We start from the raw sequence: 12,333 nt of genomic DNA, 5'->3' as shown, positions 1-12,333 counted from the left end.
TAAGTAGAGCATTTATATTAGCTTCTATTTGTAACTCACTATTGATGGCTTTACATGGTTATGAAATAAGTGCTATGGAATCTGATACTACTATGAAAAACTAGGGCATCTACGTGAAGGCTGTGGAAGCTCTGTTGTTATTCTTCTTGTGACAGCATTATTGATATAGTTCATAGATGGTATAATTCATTGATTTAAAGCATATATTCTATAGTTTTTAGTATATTCACAGAGTTGTGCAACCATCACCCCTAATCAATTTTAGAACATTTTCACCACCCCAGAAAGAGATCCCATATGCTTTAGGCCATCACCACCAATCCTTCTAGCCTCTTAGCCTCTGGCAACCAGTAATCTACTTTCTATCTTTATAGATTTGCCTATTTGGACGTTTCATATAAGTCGACTCATGAAATAGGCCCTTGTTCTTAATCCAATAATTTGTGGAAGACTCAGGTATTTCATAGAGCTACGTAGTTTACTGATTAAAAAAAAAACAACCTTACATTTGTTGGTATTCTCAGCCTCCGACCAACCAATAATGGGTGAAAGTTACTGTATGTCAGCTCTCTGTTATCCATCCATTTGTTTATCTTCTCATAGGCAGTCCAGCGCAAACCAATCCATAAAGTAGCTTCCATATCCGGAAGCAAGGATGTAATAAAATCTGTCAGAAAGATTTTTTTTTTAAAAAAAACATTTGACTTATTCAAATTAAAGATATACTAAAAATGTCACAATGAATACCTCTTGCTTATCTAACTACCAGAATAATCTTTCACCTACTCTGTAAAAAGTAATCTAATAAGGTTCTTTGTATGTGTTAATTCCCCACAGCCTCCCAACACAAACATGGCCTCCAGATCAGAATAAAACATGTTTACGAAACAATTCTGCTACCTTGTTCTCTCTGGCTCAGCACTGAAGGAAGCGTTCCACCATAGGTGTGACAAGTATCGCTGGCTTCAGAAAATGTAACAGACTTAGGTTTGATCCTTAAAAAGCACTGCAAACAAAGAACACATATGAAGTATAAGATTTCCACACATGGGAAAGCTCACATAGGAAGAAAATGCCTCATCTTTTAGAAGGCTGCTAATTTTCTGTTTGTGAGATATAGACACTCACAAAGTAGTAGCAAAAGAATGGATCTACACTCTTTTTTTTGAAAGATTTATTTATTATTTATTTTATTTCTTATTTTTGGCTGCGTCGGGTCTTAGTTGCGGCACACGGGCTCTTCGTTGCGGCACTCAGGCTTCTCTCCAGTTGTGGCGCGTGGGCTCCAGGGCGCGTGGGCTCTGTAGTTTGTGGCACATGGGCTCTAGTTGAGGCACGTGAGCTCAGTAGTTGTGGCGTGCAGGCTCAGTTGCCCCCATGGCATGTGGGATCTTAGGTCCCTGACAAGGGAGTGAACCCATGTCACCTGCATCGTAAGGTGGATTCTTTACCACTGGACCACCAGGGAAGTCCCAAGAATGCAACTCTACACTTAATTTAAGCAACTGAAGAGTAGTCCTTGAGTTACTTTTAAAAAAATCTCCCATTTATTGAGTGCTTCCTTCCTAAAACACTTTGCACAGTATTATCTCATTTAATTCTCACAACAAATGGGAAAACTGAGGCACAAGGACATTAAGTAACTTTACCCATACGTGAAATAGCCATAGCATGGTATGGTCAGCATTTAGACTCTGCTCCATTTGGTTTCAAATATGTATTCTTCATCATTACCTTATATTAAAAAAACCACATTTTTAAAGAAATCATGCCCCTGTCTCTTGACAGGATATTTTAATGGGGTGAAGGGGATTAAGAGATACAAACTAATAGTTATAAAATAAATAAGTCACAGGGATGTAATGCATAGCAAAGGGAATATAGTCAGTAATTTTATAATAACTTTGTATGGTGTGTAATCTATAGAAATATCAGATCACTATGTTGTACACCTGAAACTAATATATTTTCATTCAACTATACTTCAATAAAAACAAACAAAAAACCATAAATTTACATCAACTATGTAAATTAATCTAGTACTTTGGGGGGGAAAAAGATTGTCCAAATTTTAAAAAGTCAAAATATACCCCTAATATTTTAACTTTACTACAGATGCTTTCAGCTGTTAGACACATCTCTTCCTTTTTCTTCTTGATATTATGATCATGTTAGTGTGGAGTAACATGTCCCAAATTGTGCTCCTTGAAACATGCTATAAAATGGGTTTTTTTTTTTCAGCCTCCTTACAGACTGGAATGGCCAGAGAAATATAAAGTCATTGGGTGGCTTCTAGAAAAGACTCTAGAGAGAACACCCTGAACTTGAGCTTGGAGGCCATAAGTTGAGGATGGCAGAGCAGAAAAACAAAGGAAGCCTGGTTTTGAAGACCAAAGAGCTTTCATACCAACCCCAGCCTGCTTATCTTCAAACTTCTTTTATCTGAGAGAATAAATGTTTTAGCATACTATAGTAATCTTTTTAGCAGCCAAATGCATTTCCTAAGGGATACATACAACAATATGAATTGTGCATCTCAAGGAAGCAAATATAGAATGTGGTATTTCCCAAAGCTATTTAATCATAAACCCTGCTCTGGAAGCAACATCAATGATTAACATTTTGTTAGCATATGTGTATATTCCCAAAAAGTAGTTTGGGAAATGCTGGTCTAATTTGATTGGTAAATGCTGCTTGGATGTTTTCCTTAAGGGGGAAAATTTATCAGCCAGAAATTAAGCCAGTTTCCTACAAGCCAAAGAGATAGTCCTGACTAGTCAATATATTACTATTCACTGAAAGATCAGCTTTGGCAGTTTAAGTGTCAGCAGCAACAGAACAGGAACACGGTACTCTGAAAGACCTGTACGCGTGATTAACCTGAGAGTTAACTTCGTTTCTGAAAATGTAGAGAATCAGGTGAGATACTGAAATATGCAGAGTCTATCTTAGTGAAGTTACTTGGTGGGATGCCATTCTGCCACAGGCCATATGACCATCATGAAAGCAATCATCATTTGCACAACGTAGCAATTCTCTTTTTACCTTATTCTGAAAAGTAATCCAATCCCCAGAGCACTGTATTTTAGCGGCAGAATCTGGACTATATTTCTCTAATGAAGATACATTGTATTTTTCACAGACGAAGGGCAACTTGGTACTACAGTCTGCTGGTTTATTTATGTCTGAGAAATGAAAAGCAGGATTACTGTGGTGAGAATTTTCCATTCAGCGCATTTTAAAACCATCCAGTAGTGAAGAAAGTCTCTTTAAATCAATCTTTCCCAAATGGTTAAAAGATATTCCTTTTCTTCCCTAGCTATTTTTGTCTTCTATTATTATCACTCATATTAGTAAGTTGTAGCATACAAATATTGCCTATAAAAATGAACATACTTGGTACACACACAGTTACTATGGTTCCTGATGGCAGGAAATAGAGTTGAAGAAGGCTAATGAGGGGGAAAGGGACCTAAACTGTACTTTAGAATTGCTGCCTGTTCATCTTTGTGAATTTGTCTATATCCTTATTGGTTATGAAAGTGGTCAGTTTATTTCTAAGTAACTGCTTTAGGATAAAGGAAGTCAAAATATTCACAGTGAAAAGCACCTTTATTTGCATTTGGAACTTGATCTACTGTCATCAGCAATAAATCAGAATATGACAAAGCTACCAAACATATAATCAAAAGGAAAGCAAGATTAAGCTAGTAATTGAACCTGAACTTCACATATTACATAATTAACGTTAAAGGATTTGGAATTAACCTTACCACTAAACCAAGTCTTGGCAGAGAGGTAAAAGCATTCCTCTCCAAATGTTATAGGAAAGTGATGAAATGGATGTCGTGAGCTGAAAGAAAATAAGAGATGTGTCAGCTCATAATGTAGTTACATGTTCCATTCTGTTTTTTACTGAAGTAATTTTAATTCTAAATTTAATGTTAGGCCATTATTTTATACTACTTTTTCTTGATGCTCATTTGCTAAAGGATTTGGTTTCTCTAGTCTAGGTAGTTTATGGATTAATGTTCAAAACTAATTATAAACAGTACTCCATTTAGTAAAAAGGGATTTGGAACTGCTTCTTTTAAACGATAACTTTACAAAGGCACCATCAAGGATGTCACATACCTCAAAAAACGACGTTCTAATAGCTGGTCAGTAGTTCTCACCCACCATTTCTCCTCATTGCCAGATATCTGAAAAAAAAAAACCCACAAAAACAAAACAAAATGAAAAACAACTAAACACGCATCCTTATATGTGCTGACTTTTCTAGAAGAGTTTTGATTTAATACCCTGGCCCATCATAACCACAAACCACTATAATTTCCAGATATTCATTACGTTGGTCTCTAAATTACATAAACCAGGTCCTTTCACAGAAAAAAGTAGTTTAGAAACTCTTTTTATATTCACAGGCCCTATTTTGCATACAAAAAATATGGTCACTGTAATTATGGACATATATTAATTGGACATATAGTATCCTATTGCTACTAGTTATAAATTTTAAAATATACAAATTATTTTTCCTCCAAAAAACTATTTTGCAAAATTAGTTATTATTAGAAACAGAATCTCAAGTTAACTACCAAGTTAACTTTTAGTAAAAAACATGACAAGGAATTAGACTAATTTATATTATCTGTTGAAGCTCATCTTACCAACTGACATTAATAATTAATCTTGAATGTTTTAAAACATTAAGCAATTCTTTTTAACTTTTCTAACCCGAAGTGATGAACTTATATGTTGTTAGGCAAATTTTACTTGAGAGGAACATTTAACTTTTGTAGATTTTTGAAAATTTTTTAACAGAATAAATGTAAAAATAAGAAAATATTAAAAAATACATTCTTTTAAATTACATTTGCTATTTTGTTTTTGATGGCTCTTAGTCCTGCAAATGATGTTAAACTAGCCAGAGAGCTGTGATTGCTAGCACAATACAGGACGGCTTCTTCATAGTTTAAACGGGGATCAGCAACAAACCAATATTCACTCCCTTCTATTACAACTGGAGGTCCATGAATTCCAGCACGCTCTAAAGAAGAAGAAAAATAGCACAATTATGACTGCATAACCCAAACTGCACCCTCTCCACATGGATTATTTTTCAAAACTATTTATAAATGATAATCCATTTAGATTACTGGCTCTCTTTGGCCAGGGCAGTGCTGCCTGGAAGGATCCAACCAAGGATTCCTGAGCCAGTGAGTGACTCTGTTACCCTCCTGTACTCACAGAGAAGGATAAATCCAGCTTCAGAGTCTCACCCCACACCAGCTAATCACCTTCCCTGCATGGAGATACTTCATCTCATTTGAAGACACGATAGAGAAGAAGCTGGCACTTAGGCCTGGGCTTAAATAATTAACTAAATACGTCACTGAAAAGGTAAAAGCAGCTCTGGATAAATTTTAGTTTTCTTAACTCACCTGGATTGTACCAGTCTGGCATTTTTGGAGTACGACCTGTATAAGAAAGCAAATGGCTTAAGTTTAGTATCCAATTACAGACCATGGCGTACTAATAAGTGCCTTTAGTCTAACTCAAGAGGACTTGCAGTATGGCTGAGATTTGTCCATTTCTGGCCAAACCATCTCCTTTCATGTTAAGATCACTTCATAACACTGAATTTTGTGGAGCCCACACTAAAGTTGTTTTTGTGGCAACCAAAAAGGCAGATTTGTTAAATATTAATACAGCATTACTAGCACTTCTCTACCTTACATCACAGAAGTCACAAAGGAAGACTAGATGGATAAAGTATAGATAATAATTAGAAAGTACAAATAAGTAAATGAATACATTGTATACATTACACAGAAGCACTAAGGAATATGCACCAAAATAATCATCACTGTAGGATGAGGTTATTCAGGAACGACGTCTCCATCTAATGCAATTTGAATACACCTAGGTTGGTAGAGTTTATTGCCTCCCAAGATATCCTTGGAAAAAAATGTTCAGTGATCCAGTACTGAAACTTTTGAGAAAATGAGAGACAAAACTGGGAAGAAAATAATAAAATTCACCCAGCCGGAAATATGGTACCGTACAAAGAATTATGGTCTTTGAAGTTGGGTGAGTCAGTGTCTAAATGCCCTCAGACTCTGCTGCTGCGCTACTTGGGATCCGTTGTTTAACTCCCTGAGCCCCAACTTTCTATTCTATAAAAATGAAACTCTCCTACCTAACTCACAAAGACAATGTAAAGATCATATAAGATCACCCCTATGCAAGCACCCCACACAGGGCCAGGCACAGAACAGCTCCTCTCAGGATGCTAGCTGCTTTCCTCTCCCTTTTTATTCTGGTCATAGGTCACATGGTTTCAAGCCAAAGACATAATCTGAGGGATTTTAGAAATTACAGGGTAAAATAGCTGTTCTTAATTTTGCTATTGTATCAGGGCCAATGCACGAGAGGACCCTACTTCGAGGACTGCCTATATATCCAGCATGTGTGGTTTCTCTCTCTAACTCAGTCCTCTGTATGTTGGATAATTTCCATTAACAATGCTGCAAATCAGTTAAAAAAATAGACATAGTTTCTTGTTTGTAATCTTGTCAAAGAACTCTGTTCATTTGTATGTTGAGGGAAAGCTATGGCTAACATTTAAATTTCTTTAAATTAGTGAGAAAAGCAAAATAAAAGGTGCCTTTTTTTTTTGCGGTACGCGGGCCTCTCACTGTTGCGGCCTCTCCCGTCGCGGAGCACAGGCTCCGGACACGCAGGCTTAGCGGCCATGGCTCACGGGCCCAGCCGCTCCGCGGCACGTGGGATCCTCCCGGACCGGGGCAAGAACCTGTGACCCCTGCATCGGCAGGCGAACTCTCAACCACTGCGCCACCAGGGAAGCCCTAAAAGGTGCCTTTTTACATAGGATTGCAAACATGCATGTGTGTACAAGGTATCAAGAAACACAATATAAAAAAGTTGTGTTTATAGGTCATTTTCCTAAAAACACTTTTATGAACCTTATTTTTGCTACTGTTTTTGCAACTAAAAAGGAATATTTAAAAAGTATATATATCCATAGTGATTATGATAATTAAAAAAAAAGTAGGTTGTCAAAATATCCCTTTTAGAGAGGAGGGGACTAATTAGAACCAGCTGTATGCGGTAATAAAAAAGGCAAGAGCTAGAGAAAAGGTTTGGTGATTTGGGCTATTGAAGAGGTAAACTGCTTTAAGAAAACCAGAAAACACAGATTAATACAGAAGTGTCCAGTTGACCAGGCTTTGGCTGTTCTAATAGCCAAGAAAATATCCAACCAGTGAATGTGACACATTGTAACTCAGAAATTTAGGGACTGTCAAAGGGGAGTTAATGTAACATTTAAACCCTGGATCAAACCATCACTGATTGCTTCAAATGACTGCAAATAGGCTGAGGCAGGAAGTTCTATAGTTTTTAATTTTGTTTCTGTATTGGAGAGAGCAGGGGTGCAATTATTTAAAAGATTTATTTATTTGGTTACCTGATTTATGTTTGCTAAGCTAGTTAATTCCCTTCTCTTTTGTTTAAAATAACAAATACATTAAAAAGAAAAAAGAAAACCATATGTTCTTCATAATATTTCCTGTGGTTACTGGTTTGTCATTTCTAAGGTTTTCCTGGTGTATACTCTAGGGTCTGCCTCAGTACTCAAACATGAGGCAGGGGAACAGCTACCAGTGAAAGCATACTTTGGAGGGAGCAGTGACACTCTCTGTGGCATGCCAAATACCAAAGAATAATAGGAGTGTCACAACTAATGCTTCAAGCCAGAGATATTGTCCAAGTTAATTATATATTAGTTACTTTGCCACTTGCTTGAAAGGTATCCAAGCTGGTTTTCCTTTTTTCTTCTTTCAGGTTTAATCAATAATCAGGACTAACTCAGGTATAATTTCTCCTTTAGAAAACCCCCATCAGGGACTTCCCTGGTGGTGCAGTGGTTCACAATCCGCCTGCCAATGCAGGGGACACGGGTTCAAGCCCTGGTCTGGGAAGATCCCACATGCTGCGGAGCAACTAAGCCCATGCGCCACAACTACTGAGCCTGTGCCCTAGAGTCCATGAGCCACAACTACTGAGCCCGTGACAACTACTGAAGCCTGCGCACCTAGAGCCCATGCTCCACAGCAAGAGAAGCCACCGCAATGAGAAGCCCACACACTGCAGTGAAGAACAGCCCCCGCTCGCTGCAACTAGAGAAAGCCCGCATGCAGCACCGAAGACCCAACGCAGCCAAAAATAAATAAACAAATTTAAATAAATAAATAAAAATAAATTCCACACACACAAAAAAGAAAAACCCCATCAACACACACACACAATTCCCCTTTTATTAATGACCCCCCAGTTTGCCCTGTGAAAGAGACTTTCCAGTTACTGCACTGGATGTTGCATCTGAAGCTCTTTTAAAGGCAAGACGGTAGCTTTGTTTAGGAAAGAAGAACAATCTCCTAATGGGCAGTTCCATGAGATAATCTTTGGGTTTCTGAGAACTTGTATGAGGAATTCCCTTTAGTTTCGATGATCTGTTTACATTCAGTTCAGAAATTCATTTTGGAACTTCCTGTGCATTTACCATTATATTAATTTAACGTATCTAATATCTGCTTAAAAATAATTTGGGAGTTAAAATCTTCTTAACGTTTTCTGTAATACATCCTTGACATTTTCCTACTAAAAAGTGAAGTAAAAGGATACCTATTTATTATCCTTTCTCTCTGTTTTGTCACCAAAGGCTCTACTATCAAGCTAACTGGTTTCCTGAATCTGAATGAGATAAACTACTAGTAATTTTGAGCTCACTGAAAACTGTTTCTAAATTGTAAAATTTAGATTGGGGACCTGCCCACATTTGATTTCCTGACTTCTGCTTCATTCTTCCCAAGGCTGTCTTCATTTCGTCCTTCATTTTGCAACACAAAAATTAAAATGATTCCCTCTACTTCGTCTCTCCTTTCACTTGAAATAATCCTTCATTCCAAGACCTAATCTCCCTAAATTAGCCTTAAATTTTATCTCCTATACAATTTCATTCATGACAAAAGAGGAAGGTCGTCTCTAATTTCAATAGGGCAGCATCTTACTAGGGGTAGGAGTCAGGCAGGATGGAGCTTAATATATTAACTGTAGTGTCAAAGGCTTTTGAAATTATAATTATAGACTAAAATGCCCTCTTAGGTACTCTGGCTCAGCATTCACAAGTTCACATGAGAAGACTGTGAAAAGGAATAACTACATTTACCTTTTGGAATCTGGCACATCCATTCAAGTTTTGTATCACAAGCAAAAGGCCTTAAATACATAAATTCTCTGTCATCATAGAAATACCACCTTCTTCGCCATGGCCTATTAATGACCTAAAGGAGGAAGAGGATTGTAGAATATTTTCAAGTTGATGCAGCCCTTATACAACACACTAAACTGTAAGCCCTGTGGTCTTTAACTCTGCTTTAGCTCTAGCACCTAGGATATATGTTTATGAATGAACACATGAAAGAATGCAGTGTTTAAGCAGTAACAGTCTAAGCAAGAGCCTTCAAAGGGACTGATAAAATATAGCATAGGGTCATGTTTATGTCCAAAATGCAAATTACTGGGGTTTTTTTTCTGTTTTTTGTTGATATGAAATTGTAGAATCTTGCAACTTTAAATTCTGGGAAGATCAAGCTAGAAAAGAATATTTGGTTCAGTGGTTTCCAAACACCAGCCTGTGATCATAGCAGATCTGTGAAAAGTGACATAAAACTCTGGCATCAGGGGCCCAAGTTCCACCTTTGGCATTGCTTTGTGTTTCTGGGATATTGCCCTCCTCTGTGTGGTCTAAGATGGCTCTCTACAAATTCCAGGCAGCAAGCAACAGGGAAAGGAAAGGGGAGGACAGGACCTGGTAGGAGCATCCATCAGTTTTTGGACTGCTATCTCTTAAGGGCAACATTCTGGAGGGTTAGAAGGTGGCAGGTGAGGTAAGATTCTCCTTCCAGACACTGCCCTAGCTGGCCTTGTTACTGATCAGTGTCTCTTCTGTTTAGTTTTTTTGGTAGGTTCTTCCAATCTTTTCACACATAGGGACACAACTTACATAGAATGTAGTTTATTGCATCAGTGTTCTGGAAACTTCACAAACTTCTATTAAGTTTTCATTCTTTCATTTGTTAAACTGGGAATTCTATAAAAACAGCATGATACTACAGAGTGTTTTACTAAAACAGTTACTTTGAAATAATGCTTTCCAATGGCCTTCTCAGTACTTGGTCTCAACCTTCGTGCAACGTTTCTGGTCAATCATCTTCCTGAATCTCTTTCTTGGGCTTACATAGCAAAGATATTTTCTAGATGTCTCCTTCCTCCTCATCCTCTTACATTTTATAAAATGTTGGTAATCGCCTCAAATCCACTTCTTGGCCCTTTGCGATTTTTTTTTTCTTTTTTTGGCTGTGCTGCATGGCTTGTGCGATCTCAGTTCCCTGACCAGGGACTGAACCTGGGCCCTGGCAGTAAAAGCCCGGAATCCTAACCACTAGGCCACTAGAGAACTCTTTTTTTAATGAACATTTTCCTTCAACTCCAGTTTCTTTATTCTAACTTACTACAGCATATTTCTTACTGCAAGTCTGGATTCAAGACATCAGTTAAAACTAAAATGTACTACTATTTTCTCCATAAACAAATACCCGTTCTGACTGTTTCTGTAAATGCCATACATAGCATAGTAGACCCATATACCTGGGTTTAAATTTCAGTTCTGTAATCATGTAAGTTACTCAGAACTCACATTCCTTCCCCGTGAGATGGATACAGTAACAGTACCTACCTGACAAGGTTGCTTAAGTATTAAGTGAGATAATATATGTGACATGACTGTACCTGGCTCATGAGTCAACAAGTGTTAGCTGCTGTATCATAACCATCATCACCGTCATTGTTACTCTCCTGGAACACTCTTGTTCTTGCATAAAACTTACACTTTGTCTGTCATAGCCCTTGTAATTGCCCTTTTACTTGTCTTTACCTCCTATGAGACTGTAAGTTCTGTGAAGACAACGACTGTTTTATATCTTGTCATTGTTGACCCCCCCAGAGCATCACAGACTGCTTGAACATACTACTTATGGAACGAATAAACAAATGAAGTCTGCAAAGGAAGAGGCCTAACTGGTCTTCCATGTCTTCTGGTCCTATCTTTTGCATCTTGAAATCTGCCTCAAGATGAATCTTCTCACACCCTCCGTAGTTCTTGACAAAAACAGTTAATCATGCTCTGTTGCCTACCAAAAAAATGCACAAACTCCTTAACCTGGCATCAGTCTAACTTCCCACCTTTGTTTTCAACCACAGCACCAACTAAAACTTCTTGATCTGCATTGTTCCCCTCACTGCCTTAGCCTCTCCCTTCCACTCCCACTTTCTTTTATGCCTTACCCTATCCTACCTGTACAAACTCTATCCATCCTTAAAGGTCCAATTGAGGTCCCACCTCTTTCTGGAAATAGGCAATAGAAATCACCTCCTCTTCTGAGTTTCACTAGCCCTCCTCAGCCCACTCATTTGGAGCTTATTACTGCATAGTAACAAGAGTCGTCTTTCTTGAATATGAATTTTATCTTCTCAAATTAAGTGTCAGTTAGGTTGCTTGAGGGCTGGGCCATGGGTGTACTTCTAACCTCCCATTGCACCCAATATCATGCTCCACACGCAAAAGGCACTTCATGGATCTGTTGCCTGACTGCACATACTGCCAGATTTATTTTTTAAATATGCAGATTTTCCAGCATTGTACTGACCTTGACAGCAGCACAGTCTCTGATATCATAATCCTGCTGAAACTCATTTGCCGTGATAATAGTAGACACCTTAAAAGACAAGAGAGGCTTGATAATTTAAGACTGATGTATAAATATTTGCAATTTAGATGTAATTTAGGCAGCTTTAATAACTCAAGTGTGTTCATATGCCAAGGGAGGAAAACTTTTTCATTTCTTTTTTATGTCAGGATGCTAAATCACGTGAGGACTTATAAAATGCCATGAGGTCTTCAGATTCCAAACAAAGGAGGCTACAGTTTCAGAAGTGGAGGTTAATCATGTATTAAGTTCACAGTTGGAGTCATAAAGAATCAGGAGCTTGCAAAATACTTTTTTTAAATGTATGTGTTGAAATGTTAGTTATTCGATTGACTATTCTTGGATATGCTACAATTTGAAAATGAAGTCAAGGAATTTTACATTTCGAAAGAACACACAATGACTTGACACACGGTAATGTGGAGCAAATATTTAATACCTGAGAATAACTTGCTCCTCTAAGTGTTACCTAAAACCTCTC

General features: G+C 37.7%; 1 protein-coding gene across 5 annotated transcripts in view; it reads right to left on the bottom strand.

The window, feature by feature from the left end:
* LOC114896665 (CD302 antigen) overlaps positions 1 to 12,333 on the bottom strand; it is a 129,661-nt gene that overhangs the window by 72,207 nt on the left and 45,121 nt on the right. For all 5 annotated transcript variants that reach the window (XR_003793869.1, XM_029224778.1, XM_029224776.1 and 2 more), the window contains exons 15-23: positions 11,793 to 11,861; positions 9,254 to 9,368; positions 5,445 to 5,480; positions 4,875 to 5,050; positions 4,135 to 4,202; positions 3,774 to 3,853; positions 3,046 to 3,185; positions 901 to 1,006; positions 507 to 667 (exon numbers count right to left, since the gene is read on the bottom strand). Coding sequence is in view for 4 of the 5 variants with exons in the window: in XM_029224778.1 (XP_029080611.1) it covers positions 507 to 667; positions 901 to 1,006; positions 3,046 to 3,185; positions 3,774 to 3,853; positions 4,135 to 4,202; positions 4,875 to 5,050; positions 5,445 to 5,480; positions 9,254 to 9,368; positions 11,793 to 11,861 (951 nt within the window). In the remaining variant the exon portion in view is untranslated. The remainder of the gene's footprint in view (positions 1 to 506; positions 668 to 900; positions 1,007 to 3,045; positions 3,186 to 3,773; positions 3,854 to 4,134; positions 4,203 to 4,874; positions 5,051 to 5,444; positions 5,481 to 9,253; positions 9,369 to 11,792; positions 11,862 to 12,333) is intronic.

This window comes from Monodon monoceros, unplaced genomic scaffold (assembly GCF_005190385.1).
Source record: "Monodon monoceros isolate NGI ecotype Baffin Bay Population unplaced genomic scaffold, NGI_Narwhal_1 Super_Scaffold_16, whole genome shotgun sequence".
NCBI lineage: Eukaryota > Metazoa > Chordata > Mammalia > Artiodactyla > Monodontidae > Monodon > Monodon monoceros.
The sequence above is the reverse complement of the archived record's forward strand: the minus strand, read 5'-3'. Positions and strand labels throughout refer to the sequence as shown.